This window comes from Marmota monax, unplaced genomic scaffold (genome assembly GCF_021218885.2).
Source record: "Marmota monax isolate L192 unplaced genomic scaffold, Marmota_monax_Labrador192_F-V1.1 WCK01_AAM20220418_F8-fsc00033, whole genome shotgun sequence".
Lineage (NCBI taxonomy): Eukaryota > Metazoa > Chordata > Mammalia > Rodentia > Sciuridae > Marmota > Marmota monax.
The window spans coordinates 12,627,209-12,650,159 of record NW_026694282.1 but is presented as its reverse complement, the minus strand read 5'-3'; the positions used below and the strand labels follow the sequence as shown (position 1 = coordinate 12,650,159).

Here is a 22,951-nt window from a genome sequence, read left to right as displayed (position 1 = left end):
ATTTTGCTTTCACAACCTGATGGGTTCCCAGGAAGCCAGTTCTTACTTGTGCTTAACCTCTACAAGCCCCAGAGTAGCTTTTGTGTCTCATTTGGTTCTTTAAGGATGCTGATCAGATGAGACTGGTGGGTAATGAGGGGAGAGCTGTCTTTATTGGGGTGCACAATCCCCCCAGAGGATCTAGGTGTTCTTCCTAGTTCTCTCACTGAATCATTCCATATCCTCCTGCCTTTAGTAAGTGGACAAAAAAAAAAAAAAAAAAAAAGAACAATGTATGAAATAAGGAAATGGCAACTTTGGCCTCATAGGTAAAAATAAGAAACAAGGATATGGATTCTGATGATCTAGTACGGTACATGATTCATAAGACTCGTCATCACAGGCAAATTATTAACCACTCTGAAACTCTACTTTTCCATCTTTAAAGTGAGAAAGATGATCATTTTTACCCTATAAGGTAGTATGATTTAAATATATATGAACCTGGAACTATAAAGAAATGACCAGGAGAGAGTGAGATAATGATTATACACAGTGAATAAGTCAAAGGTCCATAAAAGAGAACTTTACAGAAAATCACTTTGGTGTTTCAGAGGAGGCCCCTGGTGGCAGAAAGCTGCACCCCAGGTAGTGTCAAAGAGGCTGCAAAATAACATCAAGAGCTTCTCCATTAAACCAGTGGAAGGCCAAAAGGTACCAGACGATTTTGGTGAATTGAGAAATATCTCTACACAAATTATGTATAATATGTAGACCCAAATCAGAGAATTTACTAGAAATGCAAATTATTGAACCCCAGAGCCCCACCCCTACTTCAAACCTGCAGAATCAGAAACTCTGGGGATGGGCTCGGCAATCCAGTAAAACAAGCTCTCCAGGTGATTCTGCTGGACACTGATGTTTGAGAACCACTGATTTAGCAACAGGGAGGCAAAGATTGTAAGAAACAGTCTAAGGAGATAAAACTGGCTATAGGAGGGAGAGCTGGGAAGTGGAGGGGTAAAGCAGTGGGTGCTGTTCTTTAGATAAAAGCCTTTCATTCTATTTGAAGTTTTAATCATGTGTATGAACTACTTTGAAAAGTTAGAAATTGTTTTAAAAAATAAACAAACTGAGATTTCTAAAGTATGTCTGTGGCAGAAGCCTGGCCTGGACCCTTAAGATGGAAACAGGAAGCCGGTGGTGAAATACAGGAGCCCAGGCTCAGCACAGTTGCTGCTAAGTAAATCTCAAGTCCTAAGGGATGTCCCTGCCTTCCTGAAGATTCATCTGCTTCCTTTTCTGTCCCCGTGGATGGCTGCAGACCCCCTCCCCCAGGGAGACAGACCAGGAGTCCAGCCCAAATAAAGGCACTGTTTGGCCTGAAGTTGCCAGCCTTCCTGTCACTTTCCCACCCATTCAAAAGCAAACTCCGTCCACCTCCATCCCCACCCACCCACTCACCCACCACCACCCTTCCTGGTCTTCCTTCCTCTTTCCCTTTCCTCCCCCTCCCACCCTGCTCATGAATAAATGCCTGTTGGCTTCAACTGACCGATAGAAGCTGTTGTGAACCGTCTCACGGGTCCAGGATGCCCTTCCCCGCCCTCTCCACGACGGACCAGCTGCACACAGAGCTCGTACTCTGTTCGAGGTTCCAAATAGTTGAGTGTAACAATCTCATTTGTCACTGAGAAGAGGAAAAGTCCAGGAAACTTCAGTTTGCATTTTGTTAAATTGTTTAAACTTGGGAGGTTATTATTGCAATGTAAAACAAAATTAAATTTTCAAAAAGATAACATCTGGGTGAAACAAGCAATTCTACCTTTAAGGCCTCACTTTTTCAGAATAAGAAAAATTAGAGTTTTTGAAAAAATGTTGCCAGGTCACAGTGTGTCATTACGTATAATCTCTGTGCCACCTGCACATTTCTGCCCTTGTGCTTTTCTCTTTCCGTTTGCAAAATAAGACCTTACAAATTTACTATATGAAACATCATACTTAGGAGGAAAAACTCAATTAGAATAATTTTATTTTTACCGTTTTCAAGTGCATACACTGATTTTAATCAAGTTATTGAGCAAAAAGACTCTTGAAGGGTTTGCTTAATGTGATTGGACAACCGATTTGTAATAGTCACATCATTATAAGGAAGGGTTCTGAAGTCCCTGGAAAATACAGGATTATTTTCAAATAGCATTTTCTCCTTAGTTATTTGCTTTAGCCAGCCTCTGTATTTCCATTGACATTTCAAAGGTAAATTTTTTCTTTACCCTAAGATAAGTTCCTAATTGGCAAGGGGGGCGGGGGGGGAAATAGACTATGTTTAACAGTTCTTAGAAAAGTACTCTATGGATATTCACTGGTAGACAAGGTGATGGCTTATTACCGCCATATGACAAAACGGGCCTGGCCACTGATGTTGGAAACAGCTGTCCAGCAAATCAGCTCAACATCTCTGAGTCTAGATTTTAATTGAATCTACAGTAAAACGAGAAGAACTCAGTAGCAATATTTTGACTTCATCCAATCTACCTAGGTTGTCAGCAGCATTATTGAATCCAAACCCTACTTTTCTTCTTTAATAACTTTCTCAATTATCTACATACAGTAGATACAGAATCATTTTTAGGAAATCCTGGGCAAAGTAAGATTAAATATGGAAGGATACATGTTTCCTACAAGCTGCATAGTGACAGGTCTGTCCATGAGATGGCTCAATTAGAGCATCAATTGATATTGCTGTTCTATTTTAATTTTTAAATTATGATTTTATATCATACGAACAGAACTGTAATTTGTGTTTCAAAATAAATTTAACTGTTATCGTGAACTTTTGACATTTTGTTACATTTTGCTAATTTTTTTTCTTTTTTCAGGAAGTTGGAGGAGCGTGATAGAGCTCTCTTTAACCACACCTCCCTCTTCCCCCACCCTAGTCCTGTTTGCAACTGCCCAAATCCTGAACCTGTGTGTTCAGAGTCTGCAGGACAGGGCAAGACATGAAAAGAGAAAAGAGTAAATGACTTAACAAGGCACAAAGAATCACCCCTAGGATTTAGGCAAATTAAGTCTGCCTTTCCAGCAAGCCCTGGGCTTCCTGTTTCCACATTCATGGTGTAAACACATGTTTTCACCATGACCAGGCAAGAGAGAGTGCTCAAGGCAGAACTGGAGATCCAGAGAGGCCTAGACAGGAAATACTGACCTAGATAGTTACTCACAATGCAAACGGGCCCTGTGCCCCTAGTACACAGAGACTTCCAGAAAGTCAGTCCCAGAACTTAGAGGGCCCCCCACACTCTCCTGAATATTCTGAAATGGAATAGAGGGTAGTGGCAGGGAGAAGGGGATTTCTATATTTGGGGAATAATATTTTTCCTGATGTCATATCCCTGGGGCCCCTCCTGTACAAACCTTACCTTGAATGTGTCTCCAAGCCTCATAATGATTAACAGGTTTATACAGAAGTTTCTTGGATTTGATTGGCCCATCCCCAAAGTAAGGCTCAGAGCTGATGTTGATGATGGCAAAGTTATGTCCAGTGTCAATCACATTCGGTGCATTCAGGGGCTTTGGAAGAACTAAATAAAGTTAAAGCGATAACATTAGTCCTTAGGCTTTGGGGTTTTGTTGTTGTTCTTAATAGGGGTAGAGGAAGAGTGCTTTACATTTCCAAGTCCTCTTGGAGTTCTCTGCTCAGATTCAATGCTCTCTGAGCTCTCTTGCTTTGATCTTGTTCCTCCTACCCATTATCCAAAAAATTCTTCCCTAAAATACTCCTCAGCCCACACCCCTTGGTGGATTCTCCTTATGCACATAGGATTAAAATCAAAACCTGTACCATGACCTGCCAGGCCTTGCATAATTGCTCACTCTAACTCCAAGCCTTCTCTTCCCTCATCCAGTACCCTCCAATCCCGTTCACCTTTTAGTTCACTCAACCGACAAGCACCTAGCTCCTTTCCCTCTCAGCCTCTCTGTTGATGTGCTGCAAGGAATCCACCTCCTATTATTCTCCCAGTTAACTCCTACTGAACATTCACCTTTTAGCCCTGATATGGCTTCATCACAGGAGGCTGTCCCAGAACCTCGATTAGATGCCTGTGTTATATGCTCTCAGAGAACCTCTACTTATTTTTCCTTGTAATTTTCTGAGTTAATTATTCTAAGTTATTGTGATTATTTTATTGGTCTTCCTACCACGTCATGTATTCACTCACTCATATATATATGCTCTTTTTTCTGTTTAACAAAACACAGATTTATTATTTTACAGTTGTGGAGGTCAGGAGTCTGACATGAGTCTGACTGGGCTACCATGGAAGTGTCTGCAAGACTGTGTTCCTTACTGGAGGTTCTAGAGCAGAATCTACCAGAGACTACCTGCCTTCCTTGGCTCCAAGTCTCTTCCTCACCTTCAAAAGCCAACAAGGTCAGGTCTCTGTGACCCTCCTTCCACTATGATGCCTCTCTTTCTGGCTATGGTCAGGAAAGATTCTTGCCTTAAGTCTATCCAGTGGGCATCCACTGGAGAGTCTAGAACAATCTATCCATCTCAATAACCATGCATTCTCAATGGAAGTGAGAGCAACTCCAAGAAGCTGAAAACTGGTTTTTGGAAGAATCAAAAAATTTAGATATTATAATAGATTGTAGACCTCCAAAAGGTCACAGTCCATAAATGGATGTACAGTACAGCTGTAATGTTGAAACTTTATGGTGCTAGGAGTTTTAGAATAAAATTTTTAAAAGAGCTCCTCAGTCGAATGATAATAAAAGAAGGTTGTAAAACACTAGACTCTAAACTACTATAGGGCAAAGACCATGAAGGTTTGTTCACCAGTACAGAACCTACCAGGTGCTCAATAAGTGTGTGTCAGTGAGTTTCCAGGAGCTCAATAGCTCCATTAGAAAGAGACCTTCTTGGGCTGGAGATGTAGCCCCATGGTAGAACACTTGCCTAGCATGTGTGAGGACCTGGATTCCATCCCCAACACCTCAAAAGTGGCGGAGCGGGGGAAGGTTTTCTTAGAAATACATACCTGGGTTTTCTTTCCCTCCTCAAGAATGTGTATTATATGATACGGAAGCTTCAGATATCAGAGGACAATTCAACATTCAGTAATTTTAATTTTCTTTTTTGTCTCAACACTGACTTAGAAGTGACCTTCAAGGATACCCCACTTAAAATTGTAGTCACCTCTCCAGCCTACCCCAGCATTCCTTACCCTACTTCTGCTTTAGTTTCTTCCATGGCACTCAGCATTTTAACCAATGTTACAGGTTATTTATTTGCCATTTATTTCCCCATAGGAATATAAGCAAGGTGTAAGAAGTTATTTTGATCATATGAATTTTCTACTGAATAAAAGAGATTTGGGCTTTTTTCTATAATTAAAAAATAAATAAATAAATAATGAGTCCAAGATGGTGTACATGGATTCTCAGGGCAAAGAATTAAAGTCTATGCAGTTGTGTTTATGTCTCTGCTATTACTGACCTCCTTTTAAAACAGTACTATGTTCTGAGTACTTATACCACTTCATTTATGGAGGTTACATCTGGGATCTCCCAAAGGATTTCTAATTAAATAATGGGGTGGACTAGATGCTATACAACTTTGGCCATCCTGCTTCCTCATCTGTAAAAGAGACTTCAAAAGCAAAATGGTCTAGAAAAGATAGTTCTGGTGTTGAGGTCAGGAGACCCAGATTTAAAACTAAGATTGGCCACTTATCAGCTGTGCTACCTCGTACACTTTAAATCCTCCGAATTTGTTTCCTCACTGGAAAAGGAGATAAAAATATCTGCTGTCCAAGGCTCTTGCAAAGATTAAATAAGATGAAGTATGCAATGACTTAGTATTTAGATATTGTAATATCAGTGCCATTTGTAGAATTTATACCGGAGAGCTATTAGGTATTTTTGTCTAAATGAGTTCATATGTCACTTCCATATTTAAAATTCCTTGTTATGTCTATGAATGACCAGCCAAGTTAATTTGTATTTACCTCTAATTTATTGTTTCCCTTCAAGCCACAAATGTATACATATTCACTCAGGTTAATTAAAAAATTTGAAATACCAATTTATAACAGGAAGAATGTCCACAAACCTGAATTCATGAACAATCATTCATGTTAATTTTTTAAAATAGCTTCATACTAAGTGAGTGATCTTCCAAACAGATTCTCCAAATCATTCTTCATGATGAGTAGAAAGTCACAATGATGAAGCTAAACTTATTGAGAAAACTTACTGAAAAAATGTCACAACAATGATGATAAAATAACTCTCAGGGGTTGAGAAAATAAGCTTCATTTATAAAGAATGGCTCATGGAGGTTAAGTTCATTTGTTCAAGACCACATACAAGATTACCAGCTGTTAGAGACAAAACTCAAACCCAAGGCTATGTGACTTCAAAAAGTATACTCTTGATCTTTTTATTCTACTTTCATGGACATGATTTTAATAAAAAAGACTCAGTATCCTAAAAAATACCTCAAAAGTATTTTGGTTCCCCAGCAATACATAAACACCACGCATCAAGGGTGTAAGATCTTCCCATGGAAAATGAAGCTTACCTTTAACAGAAATGTTGAAGGGCTTTTCCACCATCCCAGCCACTGTGTTCACACTGCAGACCCACACCCCTGAGTCAGGGGGGAGAATCCGGTGGATGGTGAATATGGCCACTGAGAAATGATCTGTGTGGTTAAAGTCTTTTGGCTGAAATAGTCACGTACAAAAAAAATTAATTAAAACTTCTAGGGATTCATAAACACAAAGGTCCAAAACACTGACCCCATCTCATTGTTTAATAAGTTTTCTAGGAGAGATTAAGTAGCTAAATGTAATGCTAATATAATTATGGCTTATTTCCAAAGCTATTGTAGTAGCCCTGAACGTTTATATTGGATGGATGCCCTCTCAGATCCTGCTGTTGTATTTATGTTTGGGAGTGTGAGGAAAACACAAGTGAGGAGTCTAATTCCCTTTAAACTGCTTCTGATAGCATTTGTTCCTTTCTGGTCTTATACCAAGATGGCTGGGTGGGAGGATAAGTGGTTTCCTAAGTGTCTGAGGAGCTGTTGGGTGTGGTATCATGGAAAAAGCCAGGGATCTGAAGACACATGGACCTTGGTTTACTTTTGATAAATTCCTCAGCTACTTAACCTCACCCTGCCAGTCTCCACTTTTGTAGAAAGGGGGACAGGTAGGGCTACGAAGCTATGAGTGGAGGGCAAGATGGCAGCTGAGTAGGAGGTTCCAGCAATTGTTTCCCCACAGAGAAATCAATTTGAAGAGCTATTCACACTGCTGTCACAAGAGCTAAAGGAAACCCAAAGCGAGATCATTGTACCTGCTCTTAGAACAAAAATGAAGACATACTGAAGAAGGTATCAGAATAAATCGAACAGAAAAAGAATAAGTAAGCTTGAACACAGGCTGTGTGGATATGGAGGAGAAAAAATGGGGAAAAAAAGTGAAATAAGGAAAGCTTATGGGAATTTTGGGATAGTATTGAGAGAAAATATTTAGGTTACTGGGGTTCAAGAAAGACTTGAGAATATCATAGGGGTACAAAATTTATTCATACTGATAACAGAAAAATTATCAAACCCAGAGAAAGATACAAATGTCTAAGTAAGGAAGATGAAAGATCACTGGTTTGATTTAACTCGACCAAATCTACCACAAGATGTATTATAATGAAATTCTCAAGGGTTAAAGAGAATTTTCAGCCAGATGCAGAGAACATACCTGGAATCCCAGATACTCAGGAGGTTGAAGCAGAAGGATCACAAGTTTGAGACCAGCCTGGGAAAGTTATTATCAAGACCCTATCTCAAAATAAAAGGGCCAGGGATGTAACCCAGTCGTAAAGCACTAGCCTAGCATGCACAAGAATTCTCATGAAGACAAAGGAAACACATAATGCATACAGGTGTCCCAATATCTCTGACAGAAGACTTCTCAGCAGAAACTTTCTAGGCCAGGAATTAGTAGGATGAGATTTGTACACTAGAGAAGGGAAAAAGAACTGTCAACCAAGGATGCTTTACTCGGCAAAGTTATCCTTTAGACGTCAAGGAGGAGAAAAAGACATTCTAAAACAATCTGAGGGAGTTTATCACCACCAATCAGAGAATTTATCCCAAAAGGAATGCAAAAGGGGATTGTCAAATTATAAAACAGAGACACCAACCAGTAAGGGGAAAATATCAAAAGAGAAACAAACTCACTATTAAATTCAAAGATGAATCCAGAATACCCTAACAGTGCAAACATGGTACCTAAATCACTCATATCTTCAGTGTGAAGACTAAAATATAAAACAGTTAAAATAATAAATATTAATATATCAAGAGATAAGCAATTTAGAAGTATAAGACATCAAAAATTCAAATGTGGAAAGAAATATAAAAAATTTTATTAGTGTTTTAATCTTTTTTCTTTGTTTATTATCCTCTATTTCTGAATAATTTCAAGTTGCTATGACTCCAAATAGCTGGTTATAATTAAAAACTATTTTTTGTAAGTCTCATGGTAGCCACAAAGCAAAAGTCCTTATTAGACAAACCAAAAATAATGAATCAAAACAGACTGCTAGAGAAAATCAGTTAGCCATAAAGGAAGACCATAAAAGAAGGAGAAAGAAACAAATAACAAAATGGCAATAGTTATACCTTCCCTATCAAAAACTTACCTTCAATGTAAATGGGTTAAATTCTATAATTAAAAGACAAAGCAGCAAAATGGATGAGAAAAAAAAAGACCCAAATACATATATATATTGCTTATAAGAAACTCACCACCTTAAAGGACACGAGAGGACTAAAAATGAAGAGATGCAATGCAAACAGAATCCAAAAGAAAGCAGGAGTAACCATATTGATTTTGGATAAATAGAGTTTAAATCAAAAGCAATAAATAAAGTCAATGATATAATGATCAATTTAGTCAGTTTAGCAAGAGGAAATTTTACACACACACACACACACACACACACACGTAAAGACAAACACCCAATCCAATAGTAGAGCACTTAAATATATAAAGCAAATATTAATAGTAGAAAACTATATTAAATATTAATGGGAGAGATATATTTCAGTACAATAATAGTAGGGGACTTCCAGAAATGGACAGATGATCCAGGCCAAAAATTCAAAAAACTAAGACCAAATAGACCTAATAGACTTTCCATCTAACAGTTTCTACATCTGACAGTTGCCACAGTGCACTTTTTCCCCTTCAGAACAGAACATGGAACATTTCCAGGATAGATCATGTTATGTTAAGGCTCAAAAAAGTCTCAACACTTTACTTTTTTACTCTAGGGATTGAACCCAGGGGCACTTAATCACTGAGCCACATCCCCAGCCCTTTTTATTTTTTATTTTGAGACAGGGTCTCACTAACTTGTTTAGGGTGTTACGATGTTGCCAAGTTTGACCTTGAACTTGCGATTCCTCCTGCACCAGCCTCCCAAGTTGCTGGGATTATAGACATGGGCCATGATACCTGGCCTCAGCACATTTTTTAAAAACTGAAATCATATCTTTTTAGTCACAATGCTTTTAAACTTGAATTAATAACAAGAAAGACTTTGGAAACTATATAAGCACATAAAAATTCACCAACTTACTCCTGAAAAACCAATGAATCAAGGAAGAAATTAAGGAAATTTAAAAATTTCTTGAAACAAATGAAAATGGAACTAATATACCAAAACCTATGGGATAAAGCAGCATCAAAAGGGAAGTTCATAGTAATCAAAACAGAAAGGTCTTGAACAAATTATCACTATACCTCAAGGAACTAGAAAAACAAAACAAAAGAAACCCATAATTAGTAAAAGGAAAGAAATAATGAAGATCAGAGCAGAAATAAATGAAATAGGGACTGAAAAGAAGAATGCAGAAAAAAAAATCAACGAATGAAGAACTGGATCTTTGAAAAGATTTAAAAAATTAACAAACCCTTAGCCAGACTAGGAACAAAAAAGATGACTCAGATAAAATCAGGTATGAAAAAGGAGACAACCAACACCATATAAATGCCAACAATCATCAGACATTATTATACACCAACAAAATGGAAAAATTCCTGGATACATATACCTTATTAAGATTAAATTATAAAGAATTAGAAAACCTGAACAGACTAATAACAAATAAGATAATTGAATTAGTCATCAAAAGTCTATCCAAAAAATCCTAGGATCAGATGTCTTTATTGCTGGCACCAACAGCTGATGCCATCTACCATGGGCAAGTCAGAGAGGGAGATTAAGAGAACCCACATTTTGGATGGCACTAAGGCATGTCTTAAAACAGAGAGGACAGTTATCAGGGACATTATCAAGCACACAGTGAGCTGTGCTTTGTTTTTGTGTGAGAAGGATGTGGCGCATCTCCCAGTGGCCCACAATGAACAGGGACAGCCACCATCTTTTCCTACTGTGTTTCCATGGCCAGTGGGTATGGGTCCAAACCCAGGTACCCAGACCTGTATAATTCTAGCTGGGTCTGAAAAACTGACCTGGCAGAGGCTCACCACATGACCCAGAGTGTAAGTAGAAAACCAGGTGATTATTCTCTCTTTGCTGGTTTTCAGTTTTATTTTTCATGAAATATTTTATTGAGTGTATTTTGTAGTGAAGACTTCCTAGTTGTGAATTCTTTTAATTTTTGTTTATTGTGGAAGTTTTCATTGCATCATCAAATCTGAAGCATTAATTTCATAAACAAGCAGGAGTTTCTACCCTCATATCAGATAAAGTGGACTTTAAACCAAAGTTAATCAGAAGGGTTTTTAATACTGCTTAAGGGAATTATACATCAACAAGATATAACAATTATAAATATTTATGCCCCAAACAATGGAGCATCTATGTACTTCAAACAAACCCTTATCAATTTCAAGAATCAAATAGACCACAACACAATAATACTGTGTGACTTTAACAAGTCTCTCTCATCACTGGATAAATCTTCCAACAAAAACTAAATAGAGAAGCTATAGGACTAAAAAATACAATTAATAATTTAGACTTAACAGACATATAGAATATTTCATCCATCAATAACTGAATACACTTTCTTCTCAACAGCACATAGACCCTTCTCTAAAATAAACTACATTTTAGGCCACAAAGTGATGCTTAGCAAATACAAAAAAAAAAAAAAAATCGAGATAATATCTTGCATTCTAACAGATCATAATGGAATGAAATTAGAAATCAATGACATAACAAAAAAATAGAAGCTATTCTAATACCTGGAGACTAAATAATATAATACTGAATGATCCATGGATAGCAGAAAAAAATCAGGGATGAAATTAAAAAATATTTAGAGGTAAATGAGAACAGCGACACAACATATCAAAATCTCTGGGACACTATGAAGGTGGCTCTAAAAAGAAAGTTTATAGCACTGAGTTCATTCATTAAAAGAATAGAAAGTCACAATTAAATAACCTAACGTTACATCTCAAGGCCCTGGAAAAAGAAGAACAAATCAACATCAAAAGTATAGAAGAAAAGAAATAATTGAAATCAGAGCTGAAATGAATAAAATTGAAATTGAAAAAACAATTCAAGAGATCAACAAAACAAAAAGTTGATTTTTTGGAAAAAAAAATCAATAAAATTGATAAGCCCTTAGCCATGCTAACCAAGAGAAAGGAAAAATTTCTAAAATTTGTGATGAAAAAAGAAATATCACCATAGACACCACTGAAATACAGAGAATAATCCAACTATTTTGAAAATTTAATACTCCAAGAAAATAGAAAGTCTTGAAGATATCAACAAATTTCTAGAGACATACAACCACCCAAATTGAACCAGGAGGACAGAAATTTAAACAGATTCATTTCAAGCAATGAAATTGAAGATGCCATCAAAAGTCTACCAAGAAAGAAAAGCCCAGAACCAGATAAATCTCAACAAGTTCTACCAGACCTTCAGAGAAGAATTTACACCAATCCTCCTCAAACTATTCCATGAAATAGAAAAGGAGGGAATGTTCCAATCTCATGAAAGCTAGTATCATCCTGATTCCCAAACCAGACAAAGACATCGAGGAAAGAAAACTTCACACCAATATCCCTGATGAACATAGATGCAAAAATGTTAATGAAATACTGGAAAATCGCATACAAAAACACATTCAAAAGATAGTGCACCATGATCAAATGGGTTTCATTCCAGGAATGCAAGGTTTTTTCAACATATGGAAATCAATAAATGTACTTCACCACATCAATAGATATAAAGACAAGAATCACAAGATTATCTCAATAGATGCAAAAAAAAAAAAAGCATTTGACAAAATACAGCATCCATTCATGCTCAAAACACTAGAAAAACTAGGGATAGTAGGAACATACCTCAACATTGTAAAAGCTATATATGCTAAATCCAAGGCCAACATCATTCTAAATGGAGAACAATTAAGAGCAGTCCCTCTAAAAACTAGAACAAGACAGGGATGCCCCTTTTCAATTCTTCTAGTTAACATGGTCCTGGAAACTCTAGCCAGAGCAATTAAGCCAAAGAAGGAAATTAAAGGGGAGTGCCCATGGGGTTGGGGTTGTGGCTTAGCGGTAGAGTGCTCACCTAGCACGTGTGAGGCCCTGGGTTCAATCCTCAGCACCACATAAGAATGAAATGAAAATAATGTGTCCAACTACAACTAAAAAATAATAAATATTTAAAAAAATTTTTTTAAAGAAATTAAAGGGATGTATACAGGAAAAGAACTGAAATTATCCCTATTTGCTGACAAAATGATACTATACTTAGAAGACCCAAAAACTCCACCAGAAAACTTATAGAATTCATAAATGAATTCAACAAAGAAACGTGATATAAAATTAACATCCATAAATTAATTGTTTTCCTATACACAAATGATGAATCAGCCGAAAGAGAAATTAGGGAAACTATCTCATTCACAATAACCTCAAAAAAAAAAAAATCCTTGAGAATTAATCTAACAAAAGAAGTAAAAGACCTCTACAATGAAAACTACAGAACACTAAAGAAAGAAATTGAAGAAGACCTTAGAAGACAGAAAGATCTCCCTGCTCTTGGATAGGCAGAATTAACATTGTCAAAATGGCCATACTACCAAAATCATTACATAGATTTAATGCAATTCCTATTAATATACTAACAACATTCTTCATAGAAATAGGAAAAGCAATCATGAAATCCATTTGGAAAAAATAAGAGACCCAAAATAGACAAAGCAATCCTTAGAGAGAAAAAAGAAGCAGGAGGCATCACAACACCAGACCTTAAACTATACTACAGAACTATAACAACAAAAACAGCATGGTATTAGTACCAAAACAGACATGAAGACCAATGGTACAGAAAACAAGACATAGGCACAAACCCATATTAATAAAGTATCTCATACCAGACAATAGGCACCATAAATATACACTGGAGAAAACATAGCCTCTTCAACAAATGGTGTGGGAAAATCTGAAAATCCATATGTAGCAGAATGAAATTTAACCCCTCTCTCACTGCACAAAACTCAACTCAAAATGTATCAAAGACCTAGGCATTAGACCAGAGACCCTACATGTACTAGAACAAAGTGTAGGTCCAACACTGAATCATGTTGACTTAGGAACTTCCTCAACAAGACTCCTAAAGTGCAAAAAAAATCTTTGCTACCTGCACCTCAATGCAGGATATATAAAGAACTAAAAAAATTAACACACACATAAAAATAATCCAATTAAGAAATTTGCAAAGGAACTGAATAGACATTTCACAGAAGAAGAAATATGAGAGGTCAACAAATATATGAAAAAATGTTCAACATCTCTGGAAATCAGAGAAATGAAAATTGAAACTACACTGCAATATCATCTCACTGTAGTCAGAATGGCAACAATCAGGAATACAAGTAATAATAAATGTTGATGAGGATGTGGGGAAAAAGGGACTCTCATACATGACTAAGTGAGACTGGAAATTGGTACAACCAATCTGGAAAAGAGTATGGAGATTCCTCAGGTAATTTGAAATGGAACCACCATTTGACCCAGTTATCCCACTCCTTGGCATATATCCAAAGGACTTAAAATCAGTATGCTACAGTGACACACCCACATCAATGTTTACAGCAGGTCAATTCACAAGAGCTAAACAATGAACCAGCCTAGGTACCTTTCAACAGATGAATGGGTAAAGAAAATGTGGTATACATACACAAGGGAATGCTACTCAGCCAGTAAATTCATGGAACTGGAGACTATCATGCTAAGTAAAATAAGCCAATCCCCCAAAACCAGAGGATGAATATTCTCCCTAATATGTAGATGCTAACTCACAATAAGCAGGCAGGGTTGGTGGTAGAGAAGAATAGAAGTACTTTGAATTATACAAAGGGGAATGAAGAGAAGGGAGGGGAAATGGGAATAGGAAAGACAGTGGAATGAATCAGACATTACTTTCCTATGTGCATATATGATTACATGACCAATGTTATTCCATAGGAAAGACAATGAAATGAATATGACTTAAAGTTCCTAAATACACACATAAATACACCACAACGAATCTCCACATTATGTACAACCACAAGACTGTGATCCTAATTAGAATAAGATGTGCTGTTTGTAAAAATATATCAAAATATACTCTACTGACATGTATAAATTAAAAGAATTTTTAAAAATCCTAAAATTTTAAGAAACCATACACACATACTGCAGATGGCCAAAGAAATACTGAGCAAAAAGAATATAATAGGAGGTTTTACACTACTTGACTTCAAACTAGACTACAAAGCTACAGATTTTAAAACAGCATTAGTATTGGCACAAAATTAGACACATAGACCAATGAAACCATATAGAGAGCCTAGAAGTAAGCCCACACATCAGCAGCCAACTGATTTTGACTTAGTTGCTGAGAATTTGCACTGGAAAAAAAGACAGTCTTTTCAGTAAGTGGTGCTGAGGAAATTGGATATCCAAATGCAGAAGTACAAAACTACTCTCTCTCATCATATACAAAAATATAGAAAAATCAAATTAAAATGGAATAATAATTAATAAATAAAGTAATAATTAAATCTATGAAACTACTAGAAGACTACACAAAGGAAGTTCTTGAGGACATAGGCCTGGGCAGGGTTTGAGAAGATCCAAAGCCCAGGAGACAGAAGCAAAACTGGACATAGGCAATTACATCATAGTAGATAGCTTTTGACCTCAACAGAGGTCAAAAGTCATTGAAGTGAAAAGACAAGCTATATATGAGAGGGAACATTTGTAAACTATATATCTGACAAGAGATTATTAGTGGATGATACACTCGAGTAGACAGTTCTCAAAGGAAAACATACAAATGGCCAACAGGTACATGAAATAATACTGAACTTCAGTGGTCATTAGAGATGTGCTGTGAGTCTCCCTATATTTTTCACTTTGTTCTTCTAGCTTATACTCACCACCGAGGTCTCAAAACCTCATTCCCGTTAGAATGTCTGTTAAAAAAAGAAGCATAACCTTGCCAAGTGTTGGCAAGGATGTGGAGAAAAGGAAAGGCTTGCACACTTTTGGTGGGAATGAAAATCAGTACAGCCATTGTAGACATCAGTATAGAAGTTTCTCAAAAAAATTAAAAATAGAAATACCATAAATTCCACTATTGAGTACATATCCAAAGGAAATGAACTCATTATGTTAAAGAGACATCTGCACACCCGTGTTTATTGCAGTACTATTTACAATAGCCAATAAATGGAAACAACCTGTCTCCAACAACGGATGAATGAAGAAAATATGGCAGTAGACACAATGGAATACTATTCAGCCATAAAATGGTTGAAATCCTGTCGTTCTTGATAACCTGGACGGAACTGGAGGCCATTATATTAAGTGAAATAATTCATGCACAAAAAAGGCAAGAACTACATGATCTAACTTCTATGGGAAGTCTAAAAAAAGTTCATTTCACAGAAGTTGAGAGTAGAATGTTTACCAGAGGCTGGAAAGAGTAGAGGGGAGGAAGGATGTGAAAATGTTGAGTAAAAGGTACTACATTAGCTGGGACTGGTGGAGAGGGCCTGTAATCTCAGCTATCCTGAAAGCTGATGCAAGAGCCACACAAGTAAGAAGTCAGTCTCAGCCACTTAGTGAGAACCTGTTCCAAAATAAAATAAAAAGGTCTGTGGATACAGTTCAGTAATCAAGTGCCCCTGGGTTCAATCTCCAATACCAAAAATAAAGAGAAGGGAAGGGAAGGAAATGAGAAAAGAAAAAAAAGAGAGAGGTACTAAAGAGCCCTTGCCTAGCATGAACAAGGCTCTATGTTCAATCCCAGTACCACAAAAAATAAGTAAGTAAATAAACAAATAAGAAAGAATGCGTGCACAATTCTATGATTAGATAGAAAAAAGATTTGTGGTTCTATTATCCAGTAAGCTGACTTTGGGTAGTGTTTGATGATAATATGGATGCACTTATCCTCATTTGAACATTATACAATGTATACATGTATCAAAGTATCATACAGTGACCTATGTACATGTATAATTTTATGTATCAGTTAAAATTTTTAAAATAAAAATAAAGGATTAAAAAAAAGAAGAATAGTATAATTTACTGTTACTGGAAGGTGGGCATTACTTCTACTAGCTCATGGTAAAGCCAACAAGATTTTTGGGAACTGTCCATTAGTTTCTTCTACCTAATGCATTGTTTGAGATTAGGAACATTTGATGTGTGGACAATGGTAACGGAGAATTTTATATACCCTGCTCCCAAGAGGTCCCTCATACCTATCTTTAGTCAAGTTGATTTTTCGGTCATCTTTATTTCAAAATCTATAACTTTCTATTAATTAATTAGGCCATTAACTTTCCAAGGATTGCTTATAACATGAAAAAATTTAGAATGGCTCCTTTCTCTGATACATTTGGAATGGCTGGGAGAGAGAAAGGAAGATGTTGGATAGTTAGATCAGTCCTATCCAGCAAAATAGAAGTGCTGTGGCAGCCCTAACTAGGAGAGCAAAGTGAAGATGTACAGGGAATCCTAAGAAAGGCACTCAGATCTAAGGGGTTCTGGGGAGCGTGGTTTCTGAAGTGGAGATGTGGAAAGGAGATTCAAGACATTTCCATGTAGAGTCAAATGGATCATACTGAACTTTCCTCTTCTATACTCCCATAATTGCTGCTCTGAAAAGCATGATAGGAGTAGACCAGTCAATAAAACTCCATGTCCTAGTAGTACATGAATGTACGGGCCACCTTACATTTCCTGAATATGAGGAGTTACCGATGTGGGGATATGGTGAGGGCAGAGTCTTGCAGTGTGGCATGTATGCACAGTGTGGTATGTACATCCAGCTCGCCACACAGAGTTGGACAGTTCTGTAGGACACCTTCCATCCTTGATACTCAGCTCCATTGACCCCGCAATGGTGGCATATTCCCAACCTCACACTGCAGAACTGGCCATGCAGAAGAAACTAGTGAGGCTGCTCTGAGTCTGTTCTGCATCCACCAGAATATGGCATTTTATCAAAGCATGCTGGCCAAGGAGGATGTAAACACTGAGTGAAAATCTAGCCTTGAGAGAGTGATTACCATACTGAAACCATCTCATGGTATTAGGAAGGCAGATTAAAAGTGGCTCTTACTTGGAGCACTGTCCCATCTGGCTTCACCAGGGTCATTTCTTCATTGGCAGGTAGTGGCCGGCCAGAGGCTTTGCAAATGGGATTAAATTTACCACTGTTTACTTCTATATGATCTGGCAAATCCTCTATCTTTGGAGTCATCCTTGGCATGCCTGAATGAAGAAAAGAGAGCCATGAAATCTGATCCTGAACCCAGAAGTAATAATAATAATAATAATAATAGCTAGTTCAGCAAGTCATGCACAGTGCAAGAGATTTACAAATATTTTATCATCACATAATAAACATGTGAGGTGGGTGCTATTGTGATCTCCATTTTATAGATGAGGAGACAGTTCAAAGAAGTGATGTGAAATGTAACTTCTCAAAATCAAATTCTAGTCAGCAGCCAACTCCAAAGTAGTGCTGCCAATAATGAAGGGGAAAAAATGTCTCTGGTATTAACAAAGGTAAGGGGATCAGACTTCTTTGCCTAATATCTGCACAGTAGAGAATGAATTATGCTGAAATGCAATTATATCATTCTGAACTTCAGGGTCTTAGGGAAACTTGCCATTTGTGATTTAAATGATCCATTGTTAGTATGTATGGGATATGGCTTAAGTATGCCCCCCAAAGGTTCCTCTGCTGGTAACTTGATCCTCAGTGTTGGGTTTTAAGTGTTGGGATCTAATGCAAGATAATTAGGAAATTAGGGGTGCCATCCTCAGAAGGTGTTAATGCGGTACTTTTGGGACCCCATTTAGTTCCCTCAAGAGTAGGTTAATATAAAAACAGTGAGCCTGATCCCGGAATCTCTCTGCCTTCCTGCCATATCATGTGATCTCTTCTGTATACACTCCTGCCATCTGCCATGAAACTCACTAGAGCCCAAACAGATGGGACCACCCGATCTTGAAATTTCAGTTAAAGAAGTCTATTTTATAAAGTACCCAGTTTCAGACATTTTGGTATAGCACAGAAAACAGATTGGCATAGGTCAGTAAAGGATATGGGAACTGATCACCCCAACACAATGTGGAGAAGGGAAGGAGGAAGAAGGCAAAACATTGATCCTTTCCCAATAAATCCTTTCCCAGTGACAAGACAATCCTAAGAAGGAAGCACACATCAATCCTAAAAATGGCAGTCCCTGGATAAACATTGATCCTTTACTATACAATAACCCCTGGAGGAAAAAAGATAAGCACTGAGACCCTCCATTCCTGCCCAGTAAAAACAAGTTTCAAATTCTCACAACCTATTTCCAAAGTGCCCAAACTGACATGTTCTGTCAATAATTAAGTCACACCTCAGTGTAACCTATAAAACCCAGGCCCCTCTTATAACCAGTGGCTGTTTTCTACCCAGAAAATGAGCCCCTCTGATGCCTTACTCCACTGCTGAATAAAAGGCCTTGCTGATCCATGAAGTCTGCTCTCATCCTGGTTATTTGTGCTTTCATTATGGTGCTGAAACCATTTTAATTATTTTTGCTTATAAGCAAAACTTGTCTAACACTTAGTAAAATATAACAGGAGACAGAGGTGCCCTAAGAGCAGCAGTAATTTATGTGCTCTTGCATATTGGTGGTGGGAAAAGGTGAAGTCAAAGTAAATACATCAATATTGATATTTCATCCTGATATCTCATTTCTCAGGCTTAAATTGACATGGATAGACATGGATAGATGATTAGAAAAGCTACAGAATTTTGGAATCTAAGTAGCTATTCAAGGAGGAATTTTTTAAAAAGTACTTTGACACTTTAAAAGCATTCCATTCCTTTATTCTTGCATTTTTTGAAGTTGATCAGAGGTGAAGGGGATGTGCTTGAGGAGTGGGAAATAGTGGAAGGGAGCTGCTCTTTGAAAGCAGGGACTTAGGGAGAGTGCAAACTTGTGTTAGGGTCGCCCAAGCAGAAGCATACATTTTGCAGCATGAACCTTAGAACAGAAAGGAAGCAGTAAAGTACAAAATCCAAATTCTTTAACTTATGAATTGCCCGTTTTCAATTCAATTCCCTGGTACCTAAGGCATTTCCTTCCCTTCTCAGCATTTAATCTCTGCCCTGCTGCTAAGTCCAGACTTAGAAAAAAGAAAATGTATAAAGCTAAAGAGTTTAAAAGCCTTTGGGAAAACCAATTTTTGGTATCTTCCTCTCTATATTTCTGATTTCAAAACTAACAAGAGAAAAGACTCTGACTGTCTTAATCTGAGTGTAGATTTCACTGAATGTATATCTTTTTTAAAAATTATGATTGAAGAAGTAACATTTTTATATTTTTAAAATTTGAAAATACATAAAAGGCATGCCTCTCAATTTTTTAAAAAAAGCATATTTTGTGGGTATTGATTAGCAAACTTTCTGTAAGGAAAGCAAGTATTTTTAGCTCTACAAGCCACTGTACAGTCTGCCCTGGTAGCATAACAGCAGCCAATGTCTGTATATGGTAAATTAACAGGTGTAGCTGTGTTCCAATATAATTTTTATTTACAATAACAGTAGAAAATGAAAAAGAATTAAATACTGATACATTCTATAACACAAACTTAAAAAATAAGGTAATGGAAATGAAAGAAGCTAGCTACAAAAGATCATATGATTCTTTTTTTTTAAATACTTTTTTTTAATATTTATTTATTTTTTTAGTTCTCGGCGGACACAACATCTTTGTTTGTATGTGGTGCTGAGGATCGAACCCGGGCCGCATGCATGACAGGCGAGCGCGCTACCGCTTGAGCCACATCCCCAGCCCATGATTCTTTTTTTTATTGGCATAAAATCTTTACAGACAAAGTAAATTAATGATTGTCAGATACTAGGAAGCGTTAATAAAAGTTACTGCTAATGAATACAAGGGATTTGGATTTCGCATGTTGAAAATGTCCTAAAATTAGATTATGGTTATAATTGCACAATTCTAAATATACTTTAAAAACATTAACTGTAGATTATAATTGGATGGACATTATTATCCAAAGTACATGTATGAAGTCACAAATTTGTGTGAATACACTTTGTATACAACCAGAGATATGAAAAATTGTGCTCTATATGTGTAATAAGAATTGTAATGCATTCTGCTGTCAAATATAAATAAAAATTAATTTTAAAAAGTGAGCATTATGGAATAACAATTATATCTCAAGAAAGCTATTAAAAACAGTGGATTGAATTTGACCTATGAATCTGAATATGCTGACTTCTACTCTAGGGTAATTTCTGAAGTAGGATTATTTAAAATCTCATTTTGAGTCTAATTTTTATTATCTGTTTCATTTTTTTCTCTCTTTTTGAAAGTATGCTTTGTCCAAATCCCTCCAAATAACTCTTTCCCTGTTATGCAGTTCAGGGGAATGCCTGGTTCCAGGGAAGGGAAAAGAGATGACCAAGCTCTCTAGGGCCTGTCCTCACTTGCTGTGCGACAAAGAGAACAGGGTTTCCTGCTGGTGGGAAGAGGAATTTAAAGATAGAATAAGGACCAGAGAAGAGAATTTGAATGCTAGTTTTTAAGCTTTGCAATAAGTTCTTCTTAACTTCTGGAGGGAAATGGAAGTAGTGGGAGGATTCTGGGGCAAGAGCCCCACCAGGACAGCTCTGTGGAGACGCAGTGAGCATGCCCCTGTCTACAGTGTTACCTTGCTTTACCTTCTCTCTCACACTGGAGCCCTTGCCATCCTGGAGAGCAGAGACACCCTTGGAACCGGTCGCACGTCTCCCCATTAGTGCAGCTGCACCTCAGTTTACAATCTGGCCCATAATAACCAGGGAGGCATGCTGTAAACGAAGACATCACAACCACTGTTAACACAGGGGAAGGAGGAAACGGAGGCTGAGAGTAACTGGTTCTAGTTTTCCCTCCCAGCTATCAACTGTGCTGATTCATATAAGGTAGTATGTGATTGATGTGAATTACCAGGAACTTAAAAGGTTGGAGAGTTCTGCTTCCAAAGAGTTGAATAAGTTCCTACCAGAAAAAAAATAAATAATTGAAAGCACTGAAACGTAGAAAAAAAGAAAAAAGAAAGAAAAACAGAGAAACTGAAATTTGAAAGACATAACGGTATGTTTCTCATTTTTCAGCTTTTTGCTTAATTCTTGGGTACAACTGACACCACACAGGGTGATTAAAACTCCGAAGAAAACCTGTAGTCTTACTGGCCTGACAAATCAGAGGACAGAGCTGGGACAACTACAGCCACTGGAAAGTAAGAGGGAAAACCTCAGAAAGGGAGAATCAGAGAGAAGACTCAAATCTTTGGCTGACCCTTGAACCACACATATTCAGGACCGATTCAAAGTAGCCCAGCTAAAGATTAAAGAGCTGACCTGAGTTTGACCTGACGACTAAGAGTCAAAGTTTGCAGCTCAAGTTCTACCTAGTTAATTGCTTATGAAAGTAAAACAAAATCAACATTCCTCAAAGGAATCAAAGCAACTCTGGAGGCTGACGCAGGAGGATAGCAAGGTCAAGTCCAACCAGGGCAACTTAGAGAGACCTTGTCTCAAAATTAAAAATAAAAGGGGCAAAGGGTGTAGCTCAGGGGTGAAGCACTGTTTACAGTACTTAGTACTATAAACATGTAGGTCAGTGGATCAGAGAGCCCATAAATAAATCCACGTATTTACTGTCTAATGATTCTACACAGGTACCAAGAACACAAAATGGGGAAAGGATAATCTCTTTAACAAAAACTAGATAACCACAAGAAAAAAATTAGATCTCCATCTCTCCACATAAACAAAAATCAACTCAGGGTAAATTAAAGACTAAAACATAAGACCTGAAATTATAAAACTACTAGAAGAAAACATTCTGAAAATCTTTTGACACCAGTCTGGGCAATTTTGTTTTGTTTTATTTTGACATGATCCCCAAAGTACAGAAAACAAATGCAAAAAATAGACAAATAGGATTGTATCAAATTAAAAATCTTTGACACAGCAAAGGAAACAACAGAGTGAAGAAGCAATGAATAGAATAGGAGAATGTATTTCCAAACTATACATCTGATAAGGGGTTAATATCCCCAATACATAAGGAACTCAACTCAAAAGCAAGAAATTAATCTGATTAAACATGGGCAAAGCAGGTTAATGAATGGAGTTGGAGAACATCATCCTAAGCAAAGTAAGCCAATCCCCAAAACCCAAAGGCCGAATGTTCTCTCTGATAAGTGGATGCTGACCCATAATTGGCGGGGAGGGCATGGGGAGAATGGAGGAACTTTGATTGGGCAAAGGGGATAGAGGGGATGGGAGGAGGCATGAGAGCAAGAAAGATGGTGGAATGAGAAGG

General features: G+C 37.2%; 1 protein-coding gene across 4 annotated transcripts in view; it reads right to left on the bottom strand.

Moving 5' to 3' along the window:
* The window catches only part of Tek (TEK receptor tyrosine kinase), a 110,105-nt gene that overhangs the window by 29,143 nt on the left and 58,011 nt on the right, over positions 1 to 22,951 (bottom strand). For 2 of the 4 annotated variants that reach the window (XM_046467350.2, XM_046467351.2), the window contains exons 7-11: positions 21,301 to 21,429; positions 17,671 to 17,822; positions 6,569 to 6,713; positions 3,402 to 3,563; positions 1,535 to 1,669 (exon numbers count right to left, since the gene is read on the bottom strand). In XM_046467350.2, coding sequence (XP_046323306.1) covers positions 1,535 to 1,669; positions 3,402 to 3,563; positions 6,569 to 6,713; positions 17,671 to 17,822; positions 21,301 to 21,429 — 723 coding nt within the window. The remainder of the gene's footprint in view (positions 1 to 1,534; positions 1,670 to 3,401; positions 3,564 to 6,568; positions 6,714 to 17,670; positions 17,823 to 21,300; positions 21,430 to 22,951) is intronic. The other 2 variants (XM_046467352.2, XM_046467353.2) reach the window with 1 other exon arrangement.